The sequence below is a fragment of the Cyprinus carpio genome, chromosome B2 (genome assembly GCF_018340385.1).
Source record: "Cyprinus carpio isolate SPL01 chromosome B2, ASM1834038v1, whole genome shotgun sequence".
Lineage (NCBI taxonomy): Eukaryota > Metazoa > Chordata > Actinopteri > Cypriniformes > Cyprinidae > Cyprinus > Cyprinus carpio.
Window position 1 is genome coordinate 1,708,162 of NC_056598.1, and position 15,743 is coordinate 1,723,904.

Here is a 15,743-nt window from a genome sequence, read left to right on the forward strand (position 1 = left end):
TTTGAGAGGCGCAATAGTGACAAATTAATTATCAATGACATTAATATCTATTTACCTAACTGTTATTTCCATTCAAACCCATCTTGTTAAACATAGCTGTTTTTTTTTGAGAATTAAACACGTTTGTGCTGATACAAAAAGCTCTGTGTTGTGTAGTGCAGATGGTGTATATTTTTCTAATTGTGGTATTTCCAGAAATAGAGCAAAAACTGATTTCACGAGAACATAACCTGCAGTTTGAAATCTGATTAAGAGTATTATAAAATGTAATATACACTAATTATGAGTGCTCAATTTTTTGGACTAGATTAGGTAATCCAGATTATATGTAATCGGTTGCTACCCAGCACTTGTCACACCGTATTAAGGGGATTTCAGAAGGGGATCTGGCGCCCCGTTATTGCGCAACAGACCAGTAGGCGGCGGCGGCGTGCAGTCGGTCTGCGAACCGCCATCAAACCAACGAACAACAACAACAACAAGTTGTGCGGCGCGTTTCATGTGTCTATGATAAAGAAGCACACTTTAAAGTGTTTCCAGGTCCGTGTGCACTTTAACTGCACTAAAGAAATATAGCATACAGGGGAATAATCGCGCAGATTCTCATCGTCCTTCACGTGAAGAAGATTAGTTTTCAGACGAATCTTCGGAGATCTGTCTGACTCTGTACATACTTTCAGACATACTGTTATAATGATGGAGTTGATTAAAGAGGAGAGTGAAGACACGAGTTATTCAGAGCCATGCAGAGTGAAAGATGAAGATACCGAGGAGCTGAGAGGTTGGTGATCATTCTTCAGTCATTCATCACTGATTCAGACACAAACTTCCAGCAGCTTCACGATATTTAGTGACTGCGGTAAACATACTATTAAACTCACCAAAATCTACATTGAGACATTTTTAGTACACGAGATATTGGTTTCAGTACAAAAGGTTATGTTAAATTAAAAGATTAATCTCTCACACAAAAATATTACATTTTATTTAAAATGACAAAAGCATTTCAATTAACATACACATCATTAAATGCAAAAAGTCCAGCTGTGCTTAATGGGTACATGTTAAAAATAAAAGCCTCTTATTAAATGAATGTCAGCTTATCTATATTCTCTGAAGACTGGGATACACTGCATGAGTTTCTCACAGATTTACAGTCTGGAGAAGTTCACAGTAGTTGACAACTTAATACTTGTTAATCACTTAATATTTAAAGTCTGTTTATGAAGTATTAATGTAGACGTTCAGTGTGGAAGAGCTTAGTGGGAGCAGAAACAATTTGTAATAAATTGTCATGTAATATTTATTAAAATGACAAGATTTTGCTAAATAAATAATCTAGGTTATGTATTAAGTTCATACATATTTTATTATGAACAACTATTATTAACAATATCTATGAAATTATACTTTTTCTTATTGATGTCACACTGAAGCGGTGTTATTTTCATAGTAGTGCACCCTTTAAGATCACCTTACAATAATATGAAATCTTTGAACATTACAGCAGTGTAAAACCACAGACCAGCAATAAACTGTCAGTTTATACTATTATGGATGTAAAAGCACAAGCCAGTAATGCCTGTGAAGTAATATATCAGCGTAGCACACAGTCTTGTACAGCTAGTCAGCTAACGGTGTTCTGCAGCATCTGTTGCTAAACTATCTTCTGGATCTAACTGTAATTAATTCCCACATCCAAATTCCAGGTTATAATCTGCAAAAGTCTAAACATTAATTTCTTAATTTTACAATAAGTAGTGAAGCTTACCCAAAACGAAGACTTAAGCATCTAAAAAAAAAAAAAAAAGGAACTTTTATGGGGCTCCTCTTTTGGTGAAAGTCTTCAGTCAGTTTTCAGTCAGTGTGAACACATGGAGACTCATATCTCAGTGTGCAGTGATCTGATTGACTTGAAATTACAGGAGGTGTATATTAACAAACACATCAATCGTTTAAGACATCAAGTATGATAATACATTATTTTTTCTTTTCATAATCTGAGCTCAAATATGGAAGTGTGCTTCATAGGTACGTTTACCATATTTTTACAATCAAAGGAACTGTGAAATAACGATGGATGAAGAATCAGCAGATGATGGGAGAGAGATTAAACAAAATATTATTTGGTGATGTACGAAATGTAGAAAAGGTCTAAATAATGTTCATAATTTAGAATGCATGTAAAACTGGGGCCGTATTCACAAAACATCTTAAGGCTAAAAGTAGCTCCTAACTAGCCGATTTAGTAGAAACTCTTAAAAATAATGGACCAATCGGTCCTAATTTCAGGATGCCTACATTTTTGCACTAAGAGTACAGAGTCACAAAGCGTTTGAATGCTAAAATCAGCTCCTAAATATGTGAAAATAGTCAAATCACAAACCAAAATCCCCAAAATGTCTGTGGCCTGCAAAATGCTTCAGAACATAATTTAGAAACATATCAGGATAATTTCCCTTCAGTTTAACTATGTACTTCATGTACAAGTTGTTCAAGAAATAACAGCGGTTCTTGCATCTAGTGTGTGTGTGTTTAACATTTGCACATTGTGTTAGTATCATGTTTTTTCTTGTATGTTTTTTGAAAGGATTTTTATATGTTTATGTGTCCAATTTGGTTTACTTTCACATTTACATAACATCTTAGTGTGATATTTTTTGATATGGAATTTGGCGTTCCCACTGTCACTTCCGGGGCTTGATCGTGCCTCATCGGGGCTTCCTCAGGGCCAATGGCCAGGGGTTTTTTGGCCCGACGCAAACCTTGGGCCAAAGCGGGCCAGCTGGGGCTAGGGGCTTAGAGGAGGCGGAGTTTCTTCGCGTCTGGAGAGCGTCAGCGCCGTTCATTTGAACAGAGGCGGAGTTTCTTTCCGCGAGTGGAGAACGTCAGCGCCGTTCATTTCAGAAAGATAACAGCTATAACATCAACATTAAACGAGAGTTTAGCTCCGCGTAGCATTTATAAAAATAAGCTGAGCTCAAAACTCACTTTCAGTCAGCACTTTCAGTCAGCGAGCATGTGTTTGAAATAACGCGATCCGATGTGGATTATAATCACCATAAAAGGCAGAAATATTTATAAGCGATGTAAAAGACTATGCACGCTAAACATTAACGTTACCATAATAAACACGGTAAATGTGACCGTTTGAAGAAATCAGACATCAGCTTCTTATTCTCTATCACAATTGTGTATTTATTTAGTAACATATATATCTGTCATAAGTTTATCTAGTCACGTAAGTCGGGAGCTTTTATAAAAATAGAGTTAGTCTAATGACGTAAATAGGCTATACAAATAAACAGAAACAGACTCGACTGAATAAGCAGGCTATTTTCATAAGCGTTTAAAATAAATAAATAAAATAGAAATACATTTATTTCTGTGTGATTAATTTTGAGTCCTGATAAATTGGTTCATTATGCTCAATTTATCACTCATATTAAAACATCGATGCTTTTGAATATAAATATTTAACAAAGCATGCAAACAAAAGGCCGCTGTTATCGTGTTCGTTTTGTGATCGCGCTAGTTCCAGTGACTTATTTCTTAGTTTTCTAATAACTTCTCTTTGTTGGTGAAATGATGGGGTTGCATGACGTTGTTCCTGAGAGGCGTGTAAAGGGCGGGTTTTAGTGACGCGCAGCGGAGCTTCTGGCCCGACGGTGGAAACACTGCGCTATTCTGGCCTCGTGTATGGCGAGTGGAATGTGACAGGATTACCTGCCGAAGTCGACAGTCGTGTACTTTTGCGTGTCAGAAGGGTACGCCGCGCTACGCCGCCTCAACAGACGCCACCTCCACAGACTGTGACACCAAATACCTCAAATAGAGTTAAATAAAATAATTTTTTGGTTTTACATTATTTTACTACAAATTATACACCATCAACAGAGCTGAAAATTAGTTGTATTTTCACAATAACATCAACATAAATTCACACACATTAATTATTAAACATTATTCTGATATGTGCCATTCTGAGGTTTTACTTTTGATATTTTGGTTATGTTAATAATTTTACTTAACACTCTAGTATGGATCTCACAGTTGTCCTGTTTGCCGAGTCATGTCGACCATAAAATGTGCATATCAACCATTGAGCTAAATAATTTTGGTCAAGAGAAGGTAATGAAAAGGTATTTTAATAAAATTGTTAAAGAAGTGTATTAAAAATTCAGGTGCATTTTGAAACACTTTAAATTGGGCTGTCACTAACGATTATTTTGTTAAATGAGCAATCTACTGATTATTTTTTTTTATGTAATACAGAAAAGACTTGAAATAGTTGCTTAAACTGTAAATCTTTAAAAGTAGACTTAAAATATCTGTAACGAAGAGGCAATAATTGGTTTAAATAAAACATTAAAAGCGAGTAATCATATGGTTTTACTGAACACTGTTAAAATACATAAAGGAATGTTCATCTAAACAATAAACTTATGTACAATATGTATTATAAAAATGCCTACAGAGGGCGCCAGCAGCCCAAGTGATTGAGCAAGTTTGCATATTTAGATCATATTGATGTAATCTTGTGTTGGCGTTATATATATATAAATGTTTTCAACATTGCACTTTATTAATGAACAGGTGACCTGAATCAGGTGTGTTTAATTAAGGAGACACGCATATTGTCCAGTGATGGGGGTCCTCCAGGAATGTCCTTAAGAACCATTGTGCTGTCTGCATACATTTACAAAATAACAAGAATGTGTTTGCTAATACATTATATATTGTAGTTTACTTCATATCTCTGTTCTCACACATAATAGGCTACTATTTGTCTATTCTTTTTTTTTTTTTTAAGTTCTATGCTTCAGAGATAAATTGTGTTACTATGTATATTGATGTGCTTAATACATTTAATTAAGACAACTGTTTGGCAAATGCAGGTGTGTTTGACTAGGGTTGGAGCTAATTCTGCATGCCAGGTGCACTCCATTCATCGCTTATCCCTAGGCCTGGTTCTTAGTCCTGGTCATGTGGACCCTCTGCTATGCACATTTTGCATGTCTCTCTTATTTAACACTCCTGATTCAGTTCATTAGCTTGGTAAAAGAGAGCTCCGTGAACTGAACTGAGTGTGTAAGATAAGGGAGATATAAAAATTAAAGACAAATGGGGTCTTCCAGACTTTTAGCAGTGATAGATGCAAAAGCTAACATTTCTCATTGGATGGGGGTTTATCAGAACAAGAGGCATGGGTAACTGGAATGTGTGAGGGTACAAAGACATGGAGGCATTATATTGGCATTGTACAGAGACGCATACTGCCATCAAGATAATATCTTTCATGAGAAGTCCATGGTTATTAGACCAAGACACTGCCAGCTCTCATTCTGCATGTGCTACAGCAGCACGGTAGACAGAGTGAATGTTCAGTTCAGATCTGTCTCCTTTATTGAACATGTATGACCCATCATGAAAAGGACATTCAGGCGATGATGACCACAGACTGATGAGCAGCTGAAGAAGAAACAATTTTTATCCTCGATTTACAAACAATTGAACATTGAAATTAAAAGGAAAGTTAATGTGACAGTGTGAAACGTGTTTCTGTCCCAGATATCTTATATTTACAGATTACTGTTTATTTAGTCAGTGAAAACATTGACATTTTTTTTTTTGCACTTTTGTCAATCAAATAAACATTAAATATGGGTTTGTATTTAATCCTATCGAGATGTTTTATGTCTTGAGGTCTATAAAAGTAAAAAAAATGTAATGATTAATATACATTTCAAAGAGTTCTATGTACTGTTATTATAAACTATACTGTCAGTTTACCATAGTTATCCAAATTAAGTAAATCATTCGCGTTTTTTTTCAATTCATAAGAATAAAAACTTCTTATATTTGGGTTAAAATCAATCCCATGGCGTCATCTAGTGGACAACATTAATATCACAGCCTTAGCGTCCCAAATATAATAAATTAATAAACCTAAGCATGTTTGCTTAGAACTACTTTGTTCTTGATGCCATTTAATGTTAAAGATCGAATGTCTAATGAATATCTAATATAAATACAACTTTATTTCTGTTAAAATTACACTCTTTTATGTCGAGATCACAAGGAAACAAGAAAGAAATGTGATTCAAGCAGAAATCATGCATATCCTCTGTTTTTCCGTACTTTTTGTAGCATCCAAGCACACTAAACATTGATGTGCTGTAAGTTAACACCAACTTAACAGCTAAACAGAATTTATCAAACATAAAAGACTCTATTATGCAGTAATTATTATGCACTATTACCACTTTTTGGGAAATATCTAAATAACAGTAATAACTTGTTACAAATACATCCACTGTAATGCAAATTTTACATTTCGTGTAAGACGACGTACATTGACACGACGTATATATCAGGCGTCATGTGAGGCGACGTGCATTGACACGACGTATATATCAGGCGTCATGTGAGGCGACGTACCTAGTTCAGACGTACTTAGTACACGTACTATTTTTGATAAATTTCTTACGTACGCCGTCGTCACGTCGCCACCTATGATTGGTTCCAACAGTGACGTCGCCGTGACGTCGCCGCGGGTCTGTCGTCTGCCCTCCCATTCAATCCCATTCAAAAATGGACACGGACTGACGGCGACGGAAGGGTCGACTGCTCCTTCTCCTTCTCCTGCTAAGCCTTAGATCTGTCAGAATCCACCCTCCACCCTGGCCCGAGGCTATTAGCCCCACCCGGCCCGTTTTAAGGCCTGGCTCGCACTGGCCCGACAGTGGAAAAGCTATTGTTAATGGGATGCATTCATATAAGAGGCTGACAGTTAGCTGAACTTAAACTTGTTTAATTGTTTTAAAAACTATTTGAGTATGGCAACATTTTTATTTGAAAATTTTTAAACTCTTTAATTTAAAGTTTTTATTTGGATATGGGAACATTTATATTTTAAAATCTTTATTTGAATTTGGCAAAATTATCTGCAATATTTCTGTGATCAAATGACTGACAGCCAATCATAGTAAGTAAGCTTGATGACATCATCCATAACCAGGAGCTCAACCCTGCCCTTTCCCTAAGCTTAAGATGTCTTCCCATTCCTTAGTAAAAGTTGCTCTCTGCCACTTTGTGAACAGGTTTTACAAGGAAACTCTTACATAAGAACATCTGCTGCTATTCAGGAAAACTTTTCATGCTAAGATGAAGTTTGGGAATATTTAGACATCTTGGAGACGGTGGTGTGCTATGTGGAATGGTCTCATGGAAAAGCAGTAAAAAAATAGTTCTTTACAATCAACAAATGGCTTCTGGATGAATGCATGATGCTATTAAAACTTAACTTGCTTTTATAAAGACTAAACTGAATTGTGTTTCAGAGTGACATAACTGAATATTTTGACTCTTTATTTTATTCTCACTTTAGATTTGATGAAGGTGAAAGAAGAAAACGAAAAACTGAATGACTTTGACGAGAAGCACCATGACTATCAGAATTCCTCTGATTTCAGTTCTGAAGAAAAACCTTTTAGTTGCTCACAAAGCGATGAGCATTTGAACCAAGAGCCTTCATTCACCTTTCCTGAATGTGGAAGGAGTTTCACACAAAAACAACATCTGACCAGACACATGAGAGCTCCCACTGCAGAGAAGCCGTTCACATGTGTGGAGTGTGGAAAGAGTTTCACACACAACGAAAGGCTAAATACGCACATGAGAATCCACACCGGAGAGAAGCCGTTCACTGTCCTCAGTGCGGAAAGAGATTCACGCAGAAATCCAACCTGAACACTCATATGAAGATTCAACTGGAGAAAAACCCTTCGCATGTCATCACTGTGGAAAGACCTTCACATGTAAAGGAAACCTTAATACGCATGTGCGAATTCACACCAGAGAGAAGCGGTTCACATGCCCTCAATGTGGACTGAGTTTCACCAAGGAAAAAGTCCTTAAGAATCACATACGAATTCACACTGGAGAGAAACCCTTCACGTGTCTTCAGTGCGGAAAGAGCTTCACTCGGTCAGGATCCCTGAAAACACACGAGCGACTGCACATCGCAGCGAAGCCGTATCACTGCGCTTCATGTAGGAGGAGACTCAGTTTGGTTTTATTTGGATATAGGAACATTTACATGTTAAGATCTTTATTTGAATTTGACAACATTTTCTTCAATGTTTCTGTGATTAAATGACTGACAGCCAATCATAGTAAGCTTGATGTTATCATCCATAGCCACGAGTGCAACACCGTCCTTTCACTTAGCTTAAGATTTCTCCCCATTCCTTAGAAAAACTGCTCTCAGCGGTTGGGCTGCTCGATTATGGCAAAAATCATAATCACGATTACTTCGGTCAGTATTGTATTTAAGTATTGTATTAAACGTTTATTTAACCCGATTAAAATATATGAGCTTTATATGAGTGATTTATTTAATGATAGTGATGTATCAAATATATATTTTGTGTAAATCAGGTTGCTATGACATCTACATTTTATAGACCTGTGAAATTACACAATTCTCAATACCACAGCAGAATACTAGGTTAACTAATATTAGTAAAAAAAACAAACAAACAAAAAGTCCTCAAAATTATAAAAAAATAATTAAACTTTCAGTAATAAAAAAGCAAAGGACAAATGCAATAGAATGAAAATATACAACTGAAACAAACTGATTTGTTTTTTTTAATGCAAGTCTAAAGTATTAATTTAACAGCCTACTACAGAAATTAATAATCAAATGTAAAATAAAACCGCATATACTTCAGTGTAAGAATTAAACCACCGTTGTTTCTTATTAAAGCTACTAAAGTCCTTTAGAGCAGAGCAGTGAGTGATTTTCTCTGTCTTTTGTTGTTTGATTAATATTAAGCACACAGTAGGCAGCAGGAATATTAGGCTGCTGTCACTTTAAGAGCCGCACAGATCCAATTTACTGTGATGAGAGGGGCGGTGCTGAGAGCCGTGGGAACGGAGCGAGGCCGGTGGAGTTGATGCTAATGCACGACACCTGCACCACTCACCGGTCTCGAGTCCCACGGAGGAGCTCCGGAAGGATAAAAGGAGGAGTAACGACAGTGCAAGACGAGAGAGGACCAGGCCTAAATCACTGCATTTTGTCACATTTTTGTGTGCATATGACCATTCAGGCGCACACCTTGAGCTAAACGTCCACTTGACTTCTCCGTCTTCTGTTCCGTCTCTGAGCGCATGCACAGAAATCCTCCTGAGGAACAGCGCAAGTTCTCTTTCGCGCTTTTAAAAACATGAACAAATCTAGTCAGCTTTAATGAATCAAGCATGTCCCATTTTGCAAAAGTCATGTTACATGATTTTACTGATTTGCATATAAAATTGGGCTTTTATGGAGGAGCGAAAGCGCACCGCTGGAAAAGGGGGCAGAATGAGGCGAAACAATCGTTTAATCTCGATTATTGTATTTACATAGCCGATGGAGGCAGAAATCGAAACAATATTTCAATTAATTAATAATTAATTAACTCAGCAGTTTTGTGAACAGGTTTTACAAGGAAACTCTTACATAAGAACTTCTGCTGCTATTCAGGAAAACTCTTCATGCTAAGATAAAATGTTTTGTGAATACGGCCCCTGATCTTTGTATGCAGCAGATAATTTTCAGACAAAGCACCCTTTAAACATCTTGGAGATGTTTGTGTGCTATGTGGGATGGTTTCAGTGAAAAGCAGTAAAAAAAAAAAGAATAGTTCTTTACAACCTTAAAATAAATTTTTGATTAATGTATATTGATAATAAAACTTAACTTGCTTTTATAAAGACTAAACTGAATTGTGTTTTAGAGTGGCATAACAGCTGAATATTTTTTATTTTATTCTCACTCTAGATTTGATGAAGGTGAAAGAAGAAAACGAAAAACTGAATGACTTTGACGAGAAGCACCATGACTATCAGAATTCCTCTGATTTCAGTTCTGAAGAAAAACCTTTTAGTTGCTCACAGAGCGATGAGCATTTGAACCAAGAGCCTTCATTCACCTGCCCTGAATGTGGAAGGAGTTTCACACAAAAACAACATCTGACCAGACACATGAGAGCTCCCACTGCAGAGAAGCCGTTCACATGTGTGGAGTGTGGAAAGAGTTTCACACACAACGAAAGGCTAAATACGCACATGAGAATCCACACCGGAGAGAAGCCGTTCACATGTCCTCAGTGCGGAAAGAGATTCATGCAGAAATCAAACCTGAACACTCATATGAAGATTCACACTGGAGAAAAACCCTTCGCATGTCATCACTGTGGAAAGACCTTCACATGTAAAGGAAACCTTAATATGCATGTGCGAATTCACACCAGAGAGAAGCGGTTCACATGCCCTCAATGTGGACTGAGTTTCACTGAGAAAAAAGTCCTTAAGGATCACATACGAATTCACACTGGAGACAAACCCTTCACATGTCTTCAGTGCGGAAAGAGATTCACGCGGAAAGACAACCTGATGATTCACATGAAGATACACACTCAAGAAAAACCCTACAAGTGCTCAGACTGTGGAAAGAGCTTCACTCGGTCAGGATCCCTGAAAACACACGAGCGACTGCACATCGCAGCGAAGCCGTATCACTGCGCTTCATGTAGGAGGAGATTCAGTTTGGTTTTCTTTCATATCTGCACATCGTCTTACTATCAGCCTTTATTATTCTAGTCTGTTCATTAAAATGCTGCTTATATGCATATCTGCTAATTGTTTATGAGATGCATTCATGTAAGAGGCTGACAATTACCTGAACTTAAACTTAAAATTGGTAACACTAGAACTACATAAAAAAATATATATACAAAAAATGGATATGGCACATAACATATTTACATTTAAAAATCTTTAATTTAAAGTTTTTATTTGGATATGGGAACATTTACATGTTAAAATCTTTATTTGAATTTGGCAACATTTTCTGCAATATTTCTGTGATAAAATGACTGACAGCCAATCATTCAGCCAATCATAGTAAGCTTGATGTTATCATCCATAGCCACAAGTGCAACACCGCCTTTTCACTTAGCTTAAGATTTCTCCACATTCCTTAGTAAAAACTGCTCTCAGCCACTTTGTGAACTAACAGGTTTTACAAGGAAACTCTTACATAAGAACTTCTGCCACTTTTCAGGAAAATTCTTAGTGCTAAGATAAAATGTTCCCTTTCAGTTAGTCACTCTTGACTTCACATCGGTGACTGACAAATTGGGATCTCACTTAGAGAGTCCAATCCACTTCGAGTGTAAACTAAACGAGCCAATGCATATTAGCATGCAATGATTGCACCCAGCTGCCGCTGATCGCAGCGCAGGTTATAATAAGGCAGCAGATGCAACACATTCTCAGCTTTTCTCTTTGGAACCGAGCGGTCAAATTGTTCTGCTCCTTACATCTGCTTTGAGGAAACTCAACGAGTTCATCGCGCTCTTTAGAGCTCTCGTGTTGGCGGAATGGCGCTTCAAAGGCGGTGGTTCTTCCTGTGTCGAGTGAGTTGCACACATCAGACTGCACTATTCCCTGTTTGTGTTGCAGGCAGCCATCTCCCCTGTCGCTTCAGCTCTCTATCTCTAAAAGAGCATTCATGGGTAGACAACTTTTTAAAGACGCCTTTTCACCCTTGTGTTTCTCTGATTTGGTCGTTACCTGGTGCCAGGTGATAGTCACGATTGCTGCCTCACGTGTCTGGGTGTTAAACATGCTGAGGTGGAGTTTGTGGACAAGTCAAGCTCTCGTTGCGGGAAAATTACCGTTGCAGACCAGTCTCCGTTTCTTGCAAAGGGGCGGAGTTCCCGTGCCTCTGCCTAGATCTAGTGTTCCCCCTGGCAAGTGCCGGAGGGGGTACTACTTCTGACAGTAGCCGGACTGGTCTTACAAAATCTTGACAAAGAGCAGTTTCTTGTATCTCTGGGTCCCCGGAGGGGACGTGGAGTTGTGGACTGGCCAGTCTCAGATAACACTCACCCTCCTCTCTTTCCAGTGAGCAGCTGTGGGCGGTTCAAGAGTGCTACTTTTGAAAAACGTACTACACACACACCCTCTGCCTGAACGCAAGTGTTACACACACGGTGACCCCACATCGGACCGGCAACAAGATGCCCGGGCCGGGTCCCTGCATTCCCCCTCGCTGCCCCACTATGTTGGTTGTTCCGTTGGTGCCACTTGTATGATATCTGGGAGCCTGGCTAACGCTCCCCAGTCCGTCTTGTTGGCTCCCTCAGACAATCAGACTTGGCTATGCTTTTCAGTTCGCCCAGCATCCTCCCAGGTTCAGGGACATCCACTTCACTTCAGTGAAGGCAGCAGATACCCCTGTCTTGCGTGCAGAGATTGCAGTCGTACTGGTGAAGGATGTGATCAAGCCGGTCCCTCCAGCTGATATGAAGACAGGGTTTTACAGCCCTTACTTCTTTTTACCCAAGAAAGGTGGTGGGTTAAAGCCAATCTTGGTTCTGCACATCTTGAACCGGCCCCTCACAAGCTTCCATTCAAGATGCTCACGCAGAAGCACATATTCGGGTGGATCCATCCCCAAGATTGTTTTGCAGCAAATGACCTGAAGGAGGCGTACTTTCATGTTTCGATCCTGTCCCTGTCGCCCCGTGTCTTCATGAAAGTTGCTGAGAGAAAAGGACATTTGCGTTCTCAACTACCTTGATGACTGGCTCATACTAGCTCAGTCTCAGGATCAGTTGTGTGAACACAGGGACTTGGTGCTCTTGCACCTCAGCCAGTTTGCCCTTCGGGTCAACTGGGAAAAGAGCAAACTTTCCCCAATGCAGAGGATCTCTTTTCTTGGTATGGAGTTGGATTTATTCGTGGTGCCTTATTGGCCCACTCGGACCTGGTTCCTGGAACTGATGCTCCTCATGACAGCCCTTCCTTGACAGATTCCTCTAAGGAAGGGTCTGCTGACTCAGAGATGGGGCACCCTGTGGCACCCGAGTCCAGACCTCTGGAAACTTCATGTCTGGTCCCTGGACGGGACGTGGAGGTTCTAGGTGCCATACCCCAGGAGGTAGTTGACACCATCACTTCGGCGAGAGCACCGTCTACAAGACACGCTTATGCCTTGAAGTGGAACCTGTTCATCAAGTGGTGCTGTTCTCACCGAAAAGACCCCCGTAAATGCCCGATCAGAGTCATGCTGTACTTTCTGCAGCAGGGGTCGGTGCAAAGGCTGTCTCCCTCCACCCTTAATGTTCATGTGGCTGTGATTGCTGCCAACCACGACCCCGTGGAAGGGAAGTCAGCGGAGAAGCATGACCTGATCATCAGTTTCCTTAGGGGGTGAGAAGGCTATATACTCCACAGCCCCCTCTGTACCCTCTTGGGACCTGTCTCTAGTGCTTAGAGCATTACATCAGGGCCCATTTAAGCCTTTGCAGACAGTTGAGGTGAAGTTTCTATCAATGAAGACTCTGCTCCTGCTTGCACTGGCCTCCATCAAGAGGGCAGGGGACCTGAATGCGTTTTCAGTCGACGATTTGTGCCTAGACTTTGCGCCAGCTGACTCCCAGGTAATCCTGAGGCCCTGGCCCGGCTATGTGCCCAAGGTTCCCACTACTCCCTTCAGGGATCAGGTGGTGAGCCTGCAAGCGCTGCCTCAAGAGGAGGCAGACCCAGTCCTAGCTTTGCTTTGTCCCGTCAGAGCTTTAAGATGCTACATAGACCGGACACAAGGTTTCAGGACCTCAGACCAGCTCTTTGTGTGCCACGGAGGCTGGCAGAAGGGGAATTCCGCCTCTAAGCAGAGGATGGCCCACTGGATGCCATCAACCTGGTTTATCAGGCACAGGGTGTGCCCTGCCCGTTCAGGTTGCGAGCTCGCTTTTCTAAAAGTGTTGCATCCTCCTGGGCACTGGCTTGTGGCGCCTCTCTGGAAGATATTTGTAGAGGGCTAGGGAACCCCCAACATGTTCGCTAGATTCTATAGCCTTCGTTTGGAGCCAGTATTCTCCTGTGTTCTCACCTCAAATGGGTAGAAGCACTGAGAGGTTAGTGTCGGCTTGCTAAAACTGCTCCAGAGAGTCCGTACTGTAAACCCAGTCGAGCTCCTCCATCCCCTCAGCAGCCAGACGTGGCGGAACGTCCGGTGCCAGGCCCTCATTCGATGAATCCGTGAGAATCGGTAGAGGGCTGGGTTCCATATGTAGAGACCTAAGTGAATCCTATATGTGTAAAGAACACGGTATAGCCTCAGAGCCCGTGTTTCCCCATTCATCGTTCAACAATGTGACGTTGAGAATGACCAACTGAAAGGGAACGTCTCGGTTACGTATTTAACCCTCATTCCCTGAAGGAGGGAATGGAGACGTCACGTCCCGTCGCCATGGCTTCTGTACCACCGCTGAGCGGCCAGGTCACCGGCTCGGCTTCTCAATGAAAAGCTGAGTATGCATTGCATCTGCTGCCTAATTATACTCGCGCTGCGATCAGCGGCAGCTGGATGCAATCATTGCATGCCAATGTGCATTAAAAAGTTTTTTTTTTTATTATTGTGGTTTTTTTTTTTTTATAGGGGTTATTATTATTCGTCGGTCACCGACGTGACATCTCCGTTCCCTCCTTCAGGGAACGAGGGTTACATATGTAACCGAGACGTTTTGTGAATACGGCCACAGATCTTTGTACACAGCAGATCATTTCCAGAGGAAGCACTCTTTAGATATCTTGGAGATGTTTGTGTGCTATGTGGGATGGTCTCAGTCAAAAGCAGTAAAAAAAAAAAAAAGAATACAGAATTCTTTACAACCTTAAAATAAGTTCTTGATGAATGTGTATTGCTAATAAAACTTAACTTGCTTTTAAAAAAGCTAAACTGAATGTGTTTCAGAGTGACATAACAACTGAATATTTTTTATTTTATTCTCACTTTAGATTTGATGGTGAAAGCAAACGAAAAACTGAATGACTTTGACGAGAAGCACCATGACTATCAGAATTCCTCTGATTTCAGTTCTGAAGAAAAACCTTTTAGTTACTCACAGAGCGATGAGCATTTGAACCAAGAGCCTTCATTCACCTGCCCTGAATGTGGAAGGAGTTTCACACAAAAACAACATCTGACCAGACACATGAGAGCTCACACTGCAGAGAAGCCGTTCACATGTGTGGAGTGTGGAAAGAGTTTCACACACAACGAAAGGCTAAATACGCACATGAGAATCCACACCGGAGAGAAGCCGTTCACATGTCCTCAGTGCGGAAAGAGATTCACGCAGAAATCCAACCTGAACACTCATTTGAAGATTCACACTGGAGAAAAACCCTTCGCATGTCATCACTGTGGAAAGAGCTTCACATGTAAAGGAAACCTTAATACGCATGTGCGAATTCACACCAGAGAGAAGCGGTTCACTTGCCCTCAATGTGGACTGAGTTTCACCAAGAAAAAAGTCCTTAAGAATCACATACGAATTCACACTGGAGAGAAACCCTTCACGTGTCTTCAGTGCGGAAAGAGCTTCACTCGGTCAGGATCCCTGAAAACACACGAGCGACTGCACATCACAGCGAAGCCGTATAACTGCGCTTCATGTAGGAGGAGATTCAGTTCATCAAGAAGTCTACAGATTCATTGAAAAACATGCTGCTCGCTGGCCAAAGAAATGGACACCAGGTAAATGGTACAAAAGCCAAAAGTGGAGTTCTTCCCAAAGGACATGTTGTGGGGACTGAAGTATTAATAAATAAATAAAAAAAAGGACGATAAGACATTAAAAATATTATACATTTTAAATGTATGTATTGGAATTAAT

The 15,743-nt window shown here is 40.2% G+C and overlaps 2 protein-coding genes across 2 annotated transcripts; both read left to right on the plus strand.

The window, feature by feature from the left end:
- Nucleotides 1-433: 433 nt before the first annotated feature.
- Nucleotides 434-8,385, plus strand: LOC109085903 (gastrula zinc finger protein XlCGF7.1-like). The gene is made up of 2 exons (XM_042717690.1): nt 434-781; nt 7,391-8,385. The coding sequence occupies exons 1-2, from the start codon at nt 694-696 to the stop codon at nt 7,750-7,752; spliced, it is 450 nt and encodes a 149-aa protein (XP_042573624.1). The 5' UTR covers nt 434-693; the 3' UTR covers nt 7,753-8,385.
- Nucleotides 7,717-15,649, plus strand: LOC122134202 (gastrula zinc finger protein XlCGF26.1-like). Its single transcript, XM_042717688.1, has 3 exons — nt 7,717-8,054; nt 9,833-10,582; nt 14,863-15,649. Exons 2-3 carry the CDS (start codon nt 9,838-9,840, stop codon nt 15,564-15,566), a joined length of 1,449 nt encoding a protein of 482 aa, XP_042573622.1. The 5' UTR covers nt 7,717-8,054; nt 9,833-9,837; the 3' UTR covers nt 15,567-15,649.
- The last annotated feature ends 94 nt before the right edge of the window (nt 15,650-15,743 follow it).